This window comes from Alligator sinensis, unplaced genomic scaffold (genome assembly GCF_000455745.1).
Source record: "Alligator sinensis unplaced genomic scaffold, ASM45574v1 scaffold155_1, whole genome shotgun sequence".
Taxonomy (NCBI): Eukaryota; Metazoa; Chordata; order Crocodylia; family Alligatoridae; genus Alligator; species Alligator sinensis.
This window is the reverse complement of record NW_005842877.1, coordinates 418,005-433,669: the sequence shown is the minus strand read 5'-3', so window position 1 is coordinate 433,669 and position 15,665 is coordinate 418,005. Positions and strand designations below refer to the sequence as shown.

The window sequence follows — 15,665 nt, the reverse complement described above, 5'->3', positions numbered from 1 at the left end:
GAGCCTGCCGGTGCCGCTGACTGGTTGCAGCCTGGGCCGAGGTGGGGAGTTGCGTGCTTGCTTCTTCCCAGCTCCTTCTTCCGGTTCCCTTGCCCGAGCCGGCCCTTGCCCACATAAGGGCCCTTAGTGATGAAGGGTGAGGCTGGCAGCATTCACAAGTATGTGTTTACTAGGACGGTGCAAAATAAGATCAGGCAGCCAGCGCATCGTCCGCAATAAAGACCTGAGATTAGGCTGGGATGATGGGGCAACATCCTTCTCTAGCCACCCCCCAAAACACCCAGGGGACGCCTCCGACCAAGTCTGAGCGGGTGCTGCCTGCCCAGAAGCTCAGCCGATCCGTGCCAGTTTGCCCGCCAGCGGCCCCCGGGCCCGTGCACTATGTATATAGCACTGAATAAGGAACAATGAGTCTGGACTGAAAATCACCCCAGATCACACGTCTCCACCATCAGGGGACTCTCCCAAAGAAGCATGGGCAGAGTCCTACTCAACCCAATGCTCAATTTCAGAGTGCCAGCCTGACAACTGCCAGCCCCTCAGGCCTGAGTAATAAATACATTGCCCCAAATGAGGAGCTTGGTTTTGGATGGGATTATGAGGCAAAATCTTTTTGGGTCACTCCAAAACACACGTCACCACCTCCAGCAGACTCTTGTGATAAAACCTGGGAACAGCATTTCCCAACCTGAAGCTTGGTTTTTATGTACAACTGCCAGCCCCGAGACCTGTGGGCTATTGACACTGTTATTCACAGGCATCAACTCCATGGGTGCTCCGGGGTTCAAGCACCCACCACAAAAAATGAGCGGGTGCTCAGCATCCACAGAGCCACTTGCAGATGTTAAAAATTAACAAAAAACAAAACCAAAAAAACCCATAGGAGAAAGCAGCATGTGACTCCAGTTGGGCTCTGCAGCGTCTATAAAGATTGGGTGCTTCAGCGGGGCTTTGTGGTGCTTTTAGCTAAAGCTGATTCAATCAGCTATTAGACAGAAGTGCCAAAAAAGCCCCATTAAAGCGCCCAATCTTTCAAGATGCTGCAGAGCGAAGTAGAAGTAACACACTGCCTCTGCTGGGCATATGTGGGGCTTGGCACAGGATCACGCTTCAGATATGTGTGGAATGTGTGCTAATAAGCCATTTTCTCAGACTCTTTGCAGAAAAACAAGGTACATAAGAATGATATAGTTTGTGTGCAGGTGTGTTAACTCCCTGAATGCACTCATGCCAAAACTAGGCCTGGCAGGCCTAACGGACCATTTCAGTTCTGTCAAGCATCAAGAGGCTGCACTGTCTCCTCGGGATGACTCGGGCCACCTTTCAGGAGCTCCTGTAGCAGCTCTACCCACACATGGAGCAACAGGACACCACCATGGTAGCCACCCCTCCCTGAGGACACCCGGCTGGCCATTGCCCTGCTCAAGCTGGCCGTGCCCACCAGCCACTGCTACGTTGGCCACCTCTTCAGCATGGGCAAGGAGACAAGGGAGGACGTGCAGCACCTTCCAGGATGTGCTGGGGCACACCATGCTCCAGCTGCACAACCCCCTGGCAGTAGTGACCGTGTTCTGCACCCTGGGCTTCCCCCAGTGCATCAGGGCCATGGAAGGGACCCATATCCCTGTCACCTGCCAGCCCCACAGCAACTGCCCCTACTACAGCCAGCAGGGCTTCCAACATCGGCCACGTCATTGTCACAGCCTGCATGCTACATAACATCTGCTGAGGCAAGGCCGGCAGGCAGGGGGCTCACCCCAGAGCAATGGCAGGTGCTGCTCTGCTGGTGCTCCCATCTCCCCCTCCTGCAGCTAGTAGGCCAGGTCAGCAAGGCCTGCATGCAGTCCTGGCCCTGCTGCAGGCAGCTTCTGTTCTGCGGCTGCATGGATCTGGGGCAAGTGGCAGGGCTGATCACAGGAAGGAGGGATGAGTGGCGGGGGAACCAAGGAGGGAGCAAAGGCAGGGGGTTCTGGCCAGTGGAGGCACCGCTGTACCTCATCCCAGGCCTATGGGGGGGGCCTACTGCTGGGCTGTGGGCAGCTGCCAGGGGGCAGACTGGGCAAGGGCTGGGGGCAGGGCAGCAGGCATCCAAGACAGTGTCCAGCACCTGACGGCCCTTCTCCATGGTCTCTATGCCCTGGCCACCAAAACAGCCTGCCACTTCAGGGCCTCCATGTGCTGCTCCTTCAGGTCCAGGAGCCTCTTGCAGAATTCCTGGTCTGCCTGGTCCTACTGCCAGTCCCTCACCTCCTTGTGTCAGTCCCTGGCGTCTTTGATTCAGTCCCTGGGGTCCTTGCAGACAATGTCCTCTTCCTGACAGTCCTGTGAGTCTGCCAGGCACTTGTTGGCTACCATAACCAGCCAGTCCAGCAGCTGGGTCTGGTCCTGTGCTGCCGGAGTTGGTGCATGTACAAGGCCTCAGCCAAAGCTGCTGGTGACCCTGACAGAGCATCCCATCTGTCAACTGTACCTCTCCCCCACATGCAGCTGCAAGGCCTACAGAGCCAGGAGAAAGACGTTGTTTATGAGTTTGCAACATTTCTGAAATAAGATGCTCTGTACCAGGGGCCTGTGCGCTGCCCGGCCTCAGATCAGAAGTTGTTTGTGCATGGGTGCCCATGGACCATGGTAAGTGGGCTAGACAGGCCCTGGCCCAGGTGGTCACTGGCCAAGCCCCCCATACTCACTTACTCCCCAGGGGCAGGTGGGCCACTGGCTGCAGGGTGCCTCCCCTGCCTTGTTCTTAAGCCGGGCCAGGCCTGGCTCCTGGCAACACCTGCTGCCATGTCTCCAAAGCCACTTGCTCACCTTCTCCTCCTGCAGGCTAGCCTGTCTCCTGTGTTGCCACCAAGCCCTGGGTGCAAGGGGTCCCCAGTCAACTGGAACACAGAGCTACTGCTACCCCTACCCTTCCCCCAGGGGCCTCTCTGGGGAGATGCCCTGGGCCCAACCCCCATACACACACACACACTGGCATTGCACCCCGAGCACGCCACAAGGAGCTGTTTGTATGGACCAAGGGCTGCCTTACCCACTATGCCCTGCTGCTGCTGCTGGCCATGATGCCCTGGGTGCACCTGTGAACCTGGCACAGGACCCTGAGTGCAAGCTTGCCCTGCCCTGCAACGTCTGGTGCCACCTGGAGGGCTACCTGTGGCTGTGCTACATGTCCCTGTCCCCTGCAGCTGAGGAGAACATCACAGTTGGCATCAGCACGTTCCTTGTTGTGTGAGAGGCCCATACCAACTGTAGGGGCACAGGTTGCTCAATAAAGTTTTGCACTGTCTCCAGCCTCCCTGTGTGCTGTGGATTTTTCCTACTAGGATTCTTTTTGCCAGAACCCACCAAGGATTGACACAACCCCTCATTTGATTTGGTATCAGGTGAACTTTTAATAGTAATCCCTAATCTTTATTACAGGTTTCCTCCCCATAATACGACCTGGCAAGCAGTTCCTTAGGCGTTACAACAGCAACCTTCAGTAGTACCAGCCTCAGATCCTCTGCTGGGTGTGTGGGATGGTAGTTTCTGCATTCTTCATTGTTCGAACAAGAATGTCAAGGTTGCTTCTTTCTCCCCAGGGTGGCAACACAGACTACACATGTTCCTTTGTTTGTCCATCACTTTTATAATTTTTCTCATCCCAGATTGTCCAATCCCCTGGCTCTGTGCCAAACATTCTTTATATGGTGGACCAATTCCCTGGCACTGTGTCAGCCACATTTCTTATAGGGAAACTGTTGTGCCTTTATGGCCTAGTGCCCAATCATAGCACTCACATCTCCCAGTGGCACAGAAGGTGCTCTGTTCAATTTTGTTGCTTAGTTTTGGGCAGGCCTGGGCTATGACTAAAAGCCTTAGCATAACTTAGTTTACCCGCTACACTGTGGGGGACAGGGCTTACCAGGTGGCTGTGGCAGGTGTGCCTGGTACCATGAGTAAGTGCCCACTGGCAGTGAAGACAATCAGCTCCTGGCAGTGTACTGGGGAGCAGCAGCAGAGCATCTGGGTGACTGGGTGGGGGCCCCCTCCAGGGAGGAGTTGGAGTTGCTGGCAGCTGGAGGTGCCATAGCCAGCTTAGCCTTGTGTGTGGGGCTGAACATGAGGAGCTGGTGGGACAGATGATGGCCTAAGCTCCCAGAGCTGCCCAACAAGGCCAGGGACAAGGAACTTGGTGGGATAGGCTCCTGGCGGCCTGAGAGGCCCTCCCCTGATGATGTGTCACCATGGATGCCGAGCCACAGTGGAGGTTTGGGCAGGCTGCCTATGCTGGGGTAGACAGCATGGCTCAGGCCAGGGTCCCAGGGTGTGAAGATATCATCCAGCTTCTGCATAAAGGGCTTAGACTTGCAAGCAGTCCCCAGCCAGTGGTTGTGGTTGATGACTGTGCCCTACTGTGCCTGCAAGGCCTTGACCTTTGTGTGGCACTGGTGCACCGACAGGTTGTGCCCGTGCTCCCCATGTGGCCAGACAGCCCCTCATAAATGTGTGTATTGGAGAGCCTGCTCCGCACAAACTGGGTGAGGACCTCGGCCTTGTCCCACAGCACATTGAGGTCTGCAGTCTCCTCCTGGGACCAGCCAAGACCTCAGGTGGAGCATGGCATCGGGGAGAATGCCAGCATGGTTCCTTCAATGGCTTGCTGGGCCTCCACATGGCAGTCCCAGTGCTGATGAACCTGGGCAGATGCCTGCAGCACCCAATGCAGGGGACACGGTGCAGGACAGGCAGGCATGAGGCAATGGAGCGCTGGGCACCAGCGGCAGGGTCCGCGCATGTTGCTGTGGTGGGCTGGGGCCAGCTGGAGCAGGACCCAGTGGCTGGCTGCAGAGGTCCCAGGGTACTGCTGGGCCTAGCAGGTGCCTGCAGCACTGAGAGCAGTGGAATGGCATGGGCCTGGCAGCCGTGTGGCACTGTAGTGCCAGGAACCGGCAGCAGTGCGCATTGGGATCACACAGCAGATGTTGGGGATTGGGCAGCAGCAGAGGTGGACAGCAGCACGTGATGAGGATCAGGCCACAGTGCAGGTTGGGGGGCAGGTGAATAGGGAGCCACTGGTGAGTTGTGGATCAGGGAACAGGTGGCAGGGCACAGGCATGAGGGGCAGGTGACATGGGAACAAGGAGCAGGGGTCAGACTGCCTGCCTCTCCCTCTCCCCCCAGTTGAGGACAGATTTCGGACAATCTTCCAATAATTAGATTCCATACATGGAAAATTATGGCAAATTATAGAATTATGTTATAATTTTCCATGTATGGAATCTACCTATTTAGGGTGGTCACCTATATTCAAAGACATCTTGGATTCAGGTCAACAAGGTATTAATTGCAACAATAAATTATCATTGCCAATGCATACTATTGCATCCAATAACAGAACATAGAGGATAGATGAGAACAGATGAGAACTGAAAATCACAGTATGAGCACCAGTAGGCATCTATCTCATGATGAGACAATAGAATTATGCCATGTGAGACATCAACTCACTGAAAGTAATACTTGTTTGAAACATAAAGTGAAGCTGAAGTGACCTCTCCAGGGTGCAAAAGCCTGGGCAGGGTATATGGTGACACAGAGCTGCCAATGCATGTTATCTCCCTCTCAGCCTTGATGGTTTAATCTAAAAGAAGGGTAGGTGTCAGTAGGGTTGGAACCAGCTTGGCTGTTGAAGCAAAGGAGATCATCCAGGTGTCCGTCTATCAGAGCTCCACTCCTAGACAGGCTGCCAATTAGGGTTAAAGAGCCCAGTCTATCCAGTCATGGAGTAGACTTCAGTTTCATAATTTTTTGTCAGCATTTCCTCTGCCAGGGGTAAGATTAGTACCCCCACTCTAAGGTATTCTTCTGCACAAAGCCATTGGCACCCTAGAGGGTGCCAGCTTATTTAAGTGCCACTCAGCACTCAGTGATAACAATCACAGTAGTTTCATCTACTGTAAATGATGGTATCAGGCAAACCTGACCTGACCTGTATTAGCACCAGTACAGCTACAACCGAAACCCCTACAGTGTTCTTAGTACTTGAGGCTTTGGTATGTATTTAATTTTGTGTGTGCGTGCTCTTGCTGACATCCTTATTGTTCCTTGGTGCATTTTCCTTCCTAAGAGCTCTGGAGAACTCTTCTTCAGTTGCTGGTGTATCTCCACATCCTATCTTTTTAAATTTTAAAATACCATCATAACGCCAGCTCTCGGTCTCTCCAAGTTTGTGTTGCCAGTATGTCATGTTACCCCAAACTACCTTGTACTTACAGTGAGAAAACCTTTGTTTTAGTAAACTGATAAATTTGCGAATGTCTGATATTCTCTGATGAATTAATCAGGGTTGGTGACATGTTTTAACTAGCAACATTCCACTGACTTCAATACAAGAGACCTAAATACAGGACACAAAAAGGGGATTTTGGGGGCAAGGGAATAGGGTACTACAATCTCTGAAAAGCCAGCAACTGGCATTTGAGAAGGCATGGTTCAGTAATTTGATACAGAGCTAGATATGCATATAGGTTTATTTTAATTGACTTAATGTCATTACAGCTTCAACAGAACTCACACTACCAACTTACTTAATGTCATGTACAGAAATCTCTGGTGGAAAAAGCCAAGGATCAAATGCAGCCTGGAAAGTCTACTTCAGGAAAGGTGTGCTTTGGGGTAACATGAAAAGGATTTTTTTCCAGAAATCCCAGCCCAACCTCAACCCCTTATTTAGTGATGATTACATAACACGCAACCCTGTAGAGCAGGGGTGGGCAAAATATGGCCCGTGGGCTGGATCTAGCCCACAAGGCCATTTTATCCGGCCCACGGGGCCCCTAAAAACTTTAGAATGACAGGAACCAAGGGCAGTAGATCCCAGGGGAAGCCTGGTGGGCTTCCACAACAGCAGGGCCTGCTCAGCCCCTCCCCACCAGCTGAGCTGAGCAGGCAAGAAGGGGGTCAGGGCTGTGCACTGCCCCCTGCCTGTACCACGGTGCTGGGGGGCATGGGGAGTGAGCAGGTGTGGGAGCCAGCAGGAGCACGGGGCCCACATCGGTGACCCAGGGCCAGTGCTGGCGGTGCCCAGAGCAGGGTGGCAGGAGTGCAGGGTCCCGGCTAGCTCCCTTCTCTCCCTGCTGGAGCAGGCCAGCCTGGCTCCACAGACCCCTGCCAGCCTGTGCCCCACTTTGGGCCCCACTGGTGTTGGCTGGCCCTGTGACATGGGACCAATATCCCAATGTCTTGGGACCAAAGACATTGGGACACTGGTCCCAAGATGGTGACCAGGGGGTGGGACAACTATCAAGAGGCAAGGCTACCCATGTGGCCCTCAGCCTGCCAAAACTGGGTAAGCAGCCCTCTGCCCAAAATAATTGCCCACTCCTGTTGTAGGGGCTTTCACTTGGGTGATTGGCATACAAAAACCAAGCTTCCAGTCAGGCAGCTTCTTGCCAAGACTTATGCAGGAGATTCCCTGGTCAGGGCGATGTTTGGCTTGGGGTGACCCAAAGCGGGGTTTTGCCCCATAATCCCAGCCTCAAATAAGACCCTTATTTAGAGCAATGTACCTAGCATGCAGGTATTGCAAGGCAATTGTCAGGTGTCAGGCTGGCGCTCAAAAACTGAGCATCAGGCCAAGCAGGGACCTGCCCAGACTTCTTTCAGAGTTTTTAGGTGGTGGAGAGGAGTGTTTTGGGGTGATCCAAAAAGGATTTTGCCCCATAATCCCAGCCCAAAATCAGCTCCTTATTCACAGGAACATACCTAGCGCACAAATCTGGTGAGGAGTGGGACTGTCAGTTGGCAGGCTGGCATGCAAAAACCAAGGTTTGGGTTGGGCCAGACTCTGCCCAGACTGCTTTGGGAGTCCCCTAATGGTGGGGAATGCATGTTCTGGGATGAGTTGATAAACATTTCCACCTGTAATCCTGGCCCAAACCCAGCTCTTTATTCAGGTTGGAGAGCTGTCAGTAGGTAGCCTGGCACACACCAGTAGAGCTTTGGGCTGGGCAGGGGCCTGCTCAGGCTTCTTTGAGATACCCCTGATGGCAGGGATGTGTGTTGTGGGGTGACCCAAAGAGGATTTCCACCTGGATTCCCAGCCCAAATCCAGCTCCTTATGTAGGGTTCTGTACAGAGCACACAGGCCCAAGGAGCTCGAGTTTGCGACCTGGCACTCACAAACCAAGGTTTGGATCGAGCAGGACTCTTGATAGTCTTCTTTAGGAGAGTCCGCTGACGGTAGGAATGTGTGTTTTGGGTGACCTGAAAAAGATTTCCAGCCATAATCCTGGCCCAAACCCAGATTGTTATTTAAGTCCAGGAGCCTGTCAGTTTTCAGGTTGGCATTCACAAACTGAATTCTGAGTCGGGGAGGGGCCCACCCAGGCTTCTTCAGGAGAGTCCCCCAGTGGCAGAGACGCATTTTGCGGTGACCTGGAAGGGATTTCCACCCATAATCCCAGCCCAAACCTAGCTACTAATACAGGTCTGGGGGGCCATGAATTGGCAGCCTGGCATTCACAATCCTAGCTTTAGGTCAGGCAGGACTCTGTCCAGGCTTCTGCAGGAGAGTCCTCTGACGGCAGGGATATTTGTTTTGGCATGACCCAAAAAGGATTTCCACCTGGAATCCCAGCCCAAACCCAGTTCCTTATTCAGGGTTCTGTAGAGCACAGGCCCAGGGACCTGCAAGTTGGCAGCCTAGCTCTCACAAGCTGAGCTTCAGGTCAGACAGGACTCTTCATGGCCCTCTTTGGGAGAGTAGCTGTAATCCCAACCCAAACCCAGATCCCTATTTTAAACACAGGAGCCTGTCAATTTTCAGGCTGCCATACAGAAACTGAGCTTTGGGTTGGGTAGGGGCCTGCCCAGGCTTCTCTCCAAGAGAATCCCCACCCCCACAGTGAAGACTTGCGTTTTGGGGTAGAAAAGGATTTTTCCCCATAATCCCAGTCTAATCTCAGGGTTATGTACTTGATGCATGATATTATTTTTAGGGCTGTCAATTGCAATTAATGCGTTAATGCATTAATTGTGCATGTGGTTTTGGAGCCCGTACCCAGGCTCCGCTCCACTGCCATCACTGCCACCTCTGGGGCTCCCCATGGGGCAGCAGTAGGAGCACAGAGGATCGCATGGCAGCCCAGGCATGGCTCCAGGTGGCTTCAGTGAGGGGAGGAGGGTTATATAGACACAGACAAGCAGCCACAGCCTGCAGGCAGCCAGGAATGCAGCCAGGTAGTGTGTGGAGCAGTGCCCAACAGGTAAGTCTGTGGAGGGGAAGGGGCAGGAGGGAGATAGATGGAGGCTCCCACAGTGAGGGAGGGAGTAGGGCAGAGGCAGGGACTGGGGTGAATGAGGCCCCAAGGCAGGTCATAAGATCAAGTCATGACTCATCCAGGGGTATGGGGAGGGCTCCCACTGCACACCCCCAGGGGAGGCATGGGGAGCACATGCCCCCCAGATTTATACATGGGGCGGAGGTGGCCTGCCACTGTGGGTCGGGGAGCTGTGCCTCACTGCCTCTACCCCAGGAACAGCACGCTGACTGCACTGTGCATCCCCTGCCTGCCCAACAGCAGGAGGCACAGCAAGGCGTTGCGTGGCTCCTAGGGCAAAGGCAGCAGGACACAGAGTCCCAGCCTGCAGCAGCAGCCCACCTCTGCCCTGCACACAAATCTGGGGAGCATGTGCCCTCCATGCCTCCCCCGGGGGTGCATAGTGGCAGGAGTGCCCCCCCCCAATGAGCTGCAGCTCCATCTCATAACCCACCTTAGCCTCAGGGCCCCATTCATCCCGGCCCATCCCATTTTCTGCCACACTGTAGATCTGAGCCCCCCCACAAATTCCCAAGCCACAGCCCAGCTGCTGCCTTTCACTCCTGACCCACAGTACCCCACCATCCTGACAGGGCATGTAGGAACCTCCCTCCCTAGGCTCAAACCTGCCTCCCCCCCCCACACACCTCACACCCATGCAAACTACCTACTTAATTTTGCATAACTGAGTGTTTCTGCACATAATTTTGAGTTTTTAGCTGTGCAATTAAAATCGTGATTAACTGCGACTATTTTTTTTTAATCGCGCAACTAATCACGATCAAGTTTTTTAATAGTTTGACAGCCCTAATCATTTTACATTTTTATTAGTACATTTTGATGACATCCTGACTCTTTAGCTCATGTAATTTATTACTAATAATCTTTGTGCAAGGATTAGCTTGGAAAAAGGAATTGGGACCTGGGAATAAGGAACCAACTTCAAGCTTATCTATCACCATGGGTCAGGCCTCCCTCAGACAGAAGTTTGCTTTGGGCCTGCCAGTGCAGTCTAGCAACCTGCAGGCATTAGATGGAGGACACGTTGTGATGTTCAACAGTGACTCCTCCGCCCATGCCTCGGGAAGCTAATGGGGGTTATGTTAAACACTAGCTTTTTGCAACACCCATAAGTGATTTTCTGTCTTAGTTCAGTAGAAGAGTGAACCCTTTTTCTCCCTTCAAGAGAGAAAGAACAAAGTGGGCAGAAACAGACTTGGGGAATTCTTTACACTCTTGTCCCCCTGGCTGATATTGCTCATTAGAATTATTCAGCTTCCACTTTCCTGTTTCCTTCTGCTCAGGTTTTAGAAGTAGGAAGTGAAAGACTGAGCAGCTTGCTCAGTAGGTGGAATTAATCAGTCAACACAAGGCTGAAAAAACGCTTATGATGTGTGTGACTATTTCTTATGATCTGGTTTGGGGCATACTCAGCTCCCAATATTTTATAGGCCCAAGGGTACAGGCGCAGGCTGACTTTTGGGAACAGGTATTCTCAGAAAGCAGATTCATACAAGGCAAAAGGCTAGTTTTCCAAAGCCCCACATGTGACTAATTAAAAAATAAACAAAAAAAGTCCAGATGGAGCAAGAAAATTCAGGAATCTACTCTCAAATGAAAACCAACACTCATCACTCCCCTGCTAACAAGGATACCCAGGCATGGCCAGAAGCCCATCCACAACTACTTTAACATATCTAGGAATCCAGCAAGGTCTCTGCAAAAAAAAAAAAAAAAAAAAAAAGTAGTCTGCCTGCCCAGACCAAATCCTTCTCAGCTAGGAAGTTTGCATGGATGAAGGCTGGAGAAGCCAGAATGACACTCTGCCCTGCTCAGCCCAAAGGTTCCCAGGAGCTTTCTTAGACCACATCTGACCAGACTAAGCCTGTCATGCCACCCCTGTAGCAAAGCACAAGGATACACAGGTTGAGAAGTATAAAAAGGGATTTTTATTAATGTCTATGTACAAATATACAAAACCAAAACGTAGAGAAATACAAATAGCTGGAAATCCCAATCTTTCAGCTTGAAAGAGTGACTTATTACCTAATTCTGACCAAATGTAGGAAGAGTTGGGAAGAGCTGAAGGATTGGGGGCAGGGGGATCCTTTAACACAGACAAAATGCTACTTTAGCTGAAACAATCAAACTGGCAAAGACAGAAGGAACTGGGACCTGAACTGGGAGAAGACTAAAGAGAAAACAACCGCAATGATTTTCCAGGAGCAGCTCCCAGCACCAAAGACTCACAGGGTGACACCTGTGGGCAGATGAACGCACCAAACACATCCAGGGACTGATTGACTTGTATTCCCTGGGCAGAGTGGACAGGTCTATTCACTTATATCAATGGACAGCAAGAACTGTGCTAACACAGCACTTGCAGACAAGCATGAGAAGAAACTCAGGGCTTACTGAACCTTCTGAGGGTCTAAGGACAGCCATGGCACTGCCCATTTCTAATGGGGCCAGCATGCACATCTTGTTGGACCCAGTCTATGCAGGCACAGCAAGGCTGCAGCCCTGGCACACACCAGACATGACAACTATAGAGGGACATCCTAGAGAGCCAAGTGTAAAACACAAGGAAGATCAGCCTTCCCCTTGGAAGGTTCTGACTTGACTGCCCCATAAATTAAGTGCAACCTCAAATTAGACCCATTCCCAGCTCTGCCCGATTCTGTCATTGCCAATTAAACTGTCAGAACCCATCCACTTTGCCCAGTAAAACACCTCAACAGGCCTTTCTCAGCCATCTCCACCCTGCCTCACAGGAGACTCTCTAGGCCGCCCAACCCCTGCATCAGCCCATTCAACTGAAACAGAATATCCCAAATGGTTACAATGTATTGGACAACGGTCACATTGGTAAAAAAAAGTTCTAAACTGTACATGTGGTAAATGCAATACTGCTGGAGGGATCATGTGTTTGATGTAGTTTTTCTCCGCTTGAGCCGTGCCCGCCAGTCCTCCGGCAGAGCCTCAAAGTTGGCATTTCTCTCTGCCATGCCACTATTGAGAAATGAGAGAACATCAGTCTCTTGCAGGTCAGAAACACAAGCTTGGGGTAGTCCCTGTGGAACCAGTTCTAACCTCAGCAGAGTACACAGCCAGTCTGTGGCAGGACAGGCATATAGAGCCAGGCTCTTGCTTGCATTCAGGATGCAGGAAAGAGATACAAAGGCACCTCAAAATGTGACAAAGCTCCCTTCCTGTCCCTGGATATCCTACCCCTCTCCCCACTGCATCATTCAGAGCCTGCCTCTTGGGGCAAGCCTGTGTATTACGCACACATACAGAAAGAACTGCATAAGGGATGGCTGTATAGTGCCCAAGCCCTCACCCACTGTAGGGGTCAGGCACATGGTCCCACACACACAGGCCAAAGTCAACAGCTAGAGACTTTCAGGACTGTGTAGCATCAGACTCCTCCACACCTGGCTCTGTTGGACCACTTGAGGGTTGCTCTGTAACAAATCCTGCCACCCTTCTTTGATGCTTTTCACTTGATTCATCAGTGATAAACAGTCCATGAAACAAACCCTGTCCTGGTCAACCCCCTTGCTGCTGGGAATCTTCTGCTCCCCCTTTCTCTCCAAAGGCTGGCTTCTAAGTTAATGCATGATTAGGGTGACCATATATCCCAGTTTTCATAGGCTGTCCTGGACAGTTGGTATTCAAACAAAAGGCCCAGATTTATACCACCCTGCCCACATGTGCCCCACTCAGCTTCTTCTGAGCACTGGCGTGTGTGCATGCTGCCCCCCTGACCACAGCACCCTACACAGTTGCTCATGTAGCCACCCCTAAGGCCAGCCCTGACCGACCTGAGAAGTTCAGACACTTACGGCCCAGAGTAAACGAGACCAGGGAGCAGCCGCTGCCCTGAGGAGAGTGGGAGTTCCTATACCTCAACTCAGTTGCAATTAGTTGCATTTTATTTTCTATTGCTCCTGCCCACCTGGCTGGCACACCATGCTGCACCCCCTCTGCTTGCAGCAGTACCGCTGACTTGAGGGTTGGGGGAAGGCAGCAGTTTCCTGGATTTCCCATGGTCCCATATGGTCACCCTACCCATGATAGATCAGGGCCAGAGTCTTATTTGCTTCCTCCCCAACAAGGGAAACTTGTCTCCTCCCATCTCCATACCTCATGAGTTGCTGTTGCTTCCACTCCTCGATCCGCTTCTGTGTGGTCAGCTCCCTATCATCCTCACTGGAGCTAGAGTTCTCCTCCTCATCCAGCTCCCGCTGGATGGTCTGCCACTTCTTCACCAGAGATGGCATCTTTGTTTTACCCTTCTTGCTCTGCACCCAAAAATTCAACAGGCCACTGTAAGGGTCAATACTTGGGTAAAGTAAAGGAGGGTGCAAACAAGTATTTGCATGGGCATGGACAAGTAGGACTTCCCTATGGGCCACAACAGGCAGCCACAAAGGCCACCCAAACACAACCATGAGGATGTAGGCTGGGGAACACCTGTCACAAACATGAGACCAAATTGACAAGGGGATCCAATTAGCCTCTGTTGCCAGAGAAGTGCTACAGTGCAACATAAATGCTGAGCTGGGTGCCTTTGTGAACGACTGACTGGCCAGAATCAGACTAGTCAGGCCTCCAGTTTAGCATCCAGGACTCAAACAGTCCATTTATTCTAGCAACAGCCTGCAAAGGAACACAATTTCCCACAGAAAACTGGACCAGTAGGCACTTCAAGACTGGCACCCTTGGCTCCCTTCTTTAATGCCCCCACTTCTGACTTCTGGAATCCCTGAAACAAACCTGCCATACCACAAGGAAGCAAATACCCCAGAGAGAAGCAGTTGTAGCTACATGGAAGACACCTGCAGCTTCACACAAGGCCTTGAAGGCCTTCATTTGTTAACTGCCACCCACCTCTTAGGAACAAGAAGTTTCTTGCCTCCCAGGGCCAAAGCTCAGCCACACTTAAGGTAGGGATATAACCCAGGCATCCTGACCCCAATCCTCCTTCTCCAGATGTTAGTGGACTGCTGGTCCAAGCCTTTCTTAGATTTGCATGGGCCTCATTCCTTCCTTTAATGCCAGGATCCTGGCAGTGGCAGGTTTCATGCTTCCCTGCCCCCCACACAGACAGCACTGTGAACACCTCCTACCTTGTCCTTTCTGCCTTTCCTCGGCTTCTCAGGAGGCAACACTTTCGTGGTAGGAGGTGGTGGTGGAGGTGGTGGCTGAGGTGGAGGTGGTGGAGGTGGCTGTTCGGATGCACTGGTGGCAGGCAGAGCTCCTCGGGCAGGGGTTGGCTGCACTGTGGGGGCAGCAAGCCTCACAGGCATAGAACACTCTGAGTAGCTCATGAGAGGAGATGCAGCCACTCCCATGTAGTTAGACTGGAGGCTCAGCCCTGTGGACTGAGGCCCTGCATACATAGGAGAGAGACGGAGATTGGCACGTCCCTGGATCTCCCCTTGCAGCCGTTGTCTTGGTCTCAGAGAGCCAAGGGGTCCGCCTGATGGCCCGTACTTACTGGAAACCATAACAGGCTGACTGTAGAGAACAGGACAGCTGCCAATGGTGGCTGTTCGCTGCACCAGCCCCATGCTCATTTCAGTAGCTTTCCTCTTCTGAGACTTGGCAGAAAGCACTGCGGAGGGGCTGGGCTCAGTGGTATTCTGGAAACAGAGAGGTCAGGCAGTTAGGGGCTAGACTGGCCAAACACAGACTGCCTGACTTCCTACAGGGAGCATGGGCTCTACCTTCAGGGTGTTAGCAAGGATGAAGACTGCTTAGATAGTTCAGAAAGCTGTGTCAAACTGCCTGGTTTGAGCTGGGGACGTAAGAGCTTGTGTTCTTGCTTATCTGCCACTCCCTTCCAGATCCAGTCTCTCTCTCTGCCGATCTCTCCCATCTCCATCCCTTATTCTCAAGACTTTCAATATCCACACACAATTCCTGGGGCAACCATGACACACTTGCTTCCTAAACTGCTAACTATCAAGGGCTTCCATGAGGCTGGCTACATAGAATCTGCTCCAAGTTGCTGCCCTTCACCCAACCATCCTCCTGCCTTGCATCTACAACAAAGGCGGGCAATTATTTCGGGTGGAGGGTTGCTTACCCAGTTTTGGCAGGCTGTCGAGGGCCACATGGGTAGCCCCGCCACCTGACAGGTGCCCTACAACCTGGTCACCACCTTGGGACCAATGTCCCAATGTCTTTGGGCCCCACCAGTACTGGCCCTGGGACATGGGACCAATGTCTTGGGACCAAAGCGGGGCACAGACTGGCAGGGGTTTGTGGAGTTGGGCTGGCCTGCACCGGCAGGGAGAGGGGGGAGCTGGCCTAGCTCCATAGAGCCCCTGCCGGCCAGGACCCTGCATTCCT

At 52.3% G+C, this 15,665-nt stretch overlaps 2 protein-coding genes across 2 annotated transcripts in view; both read right to left on the bottom strand.

The window, feature by feature from the left end:
• Positions 1-2,125, bottom strand: part of AGBL2 (ATP/GTP binding protein like 2) — a 60,545-nt gene extending 58,420 nt beyond the window's left edge. Inside the window, exon 1 of the mRNA XM_025192008.1 lies at positions 2,108-2,125. Within this exon, the coding sequence (XP_025047793.1) occupies positions 2,108-2,125 (18 nt within the window). The remainder of the gene's footprint in view (positions 1-2,107) is intronic.
• Positions 2,126-11,228: 9,103 nt separating this feature from the next.
• FNBP4 (formin binding protein 4) overlaps positions 11,229-15,665 on the bottom strand; it is a 25,806-nt gene continuing 21,369 nt past the window's right edge. The window contains exons 14-16 of the mRNA XM_025192009.1: positions 14,438-14,953; positions 13,452-13,609; positions 11,229-12,314 (exon numbers count right to left, since the gene is read on the bottom strand). Coding sequence (XP_025047794.1) covers positions 12,224-12,314; positions 13,452-13,609; positions 14,438-14,953 — 765 coding nt within the window. The 3' untranslated portion in view covers positions 11,229-12,223. The remainder of the gene's footprint in view (positions 12,315-13,451; positions 13,610-14,437; positions 14,954-15,665) is intronic.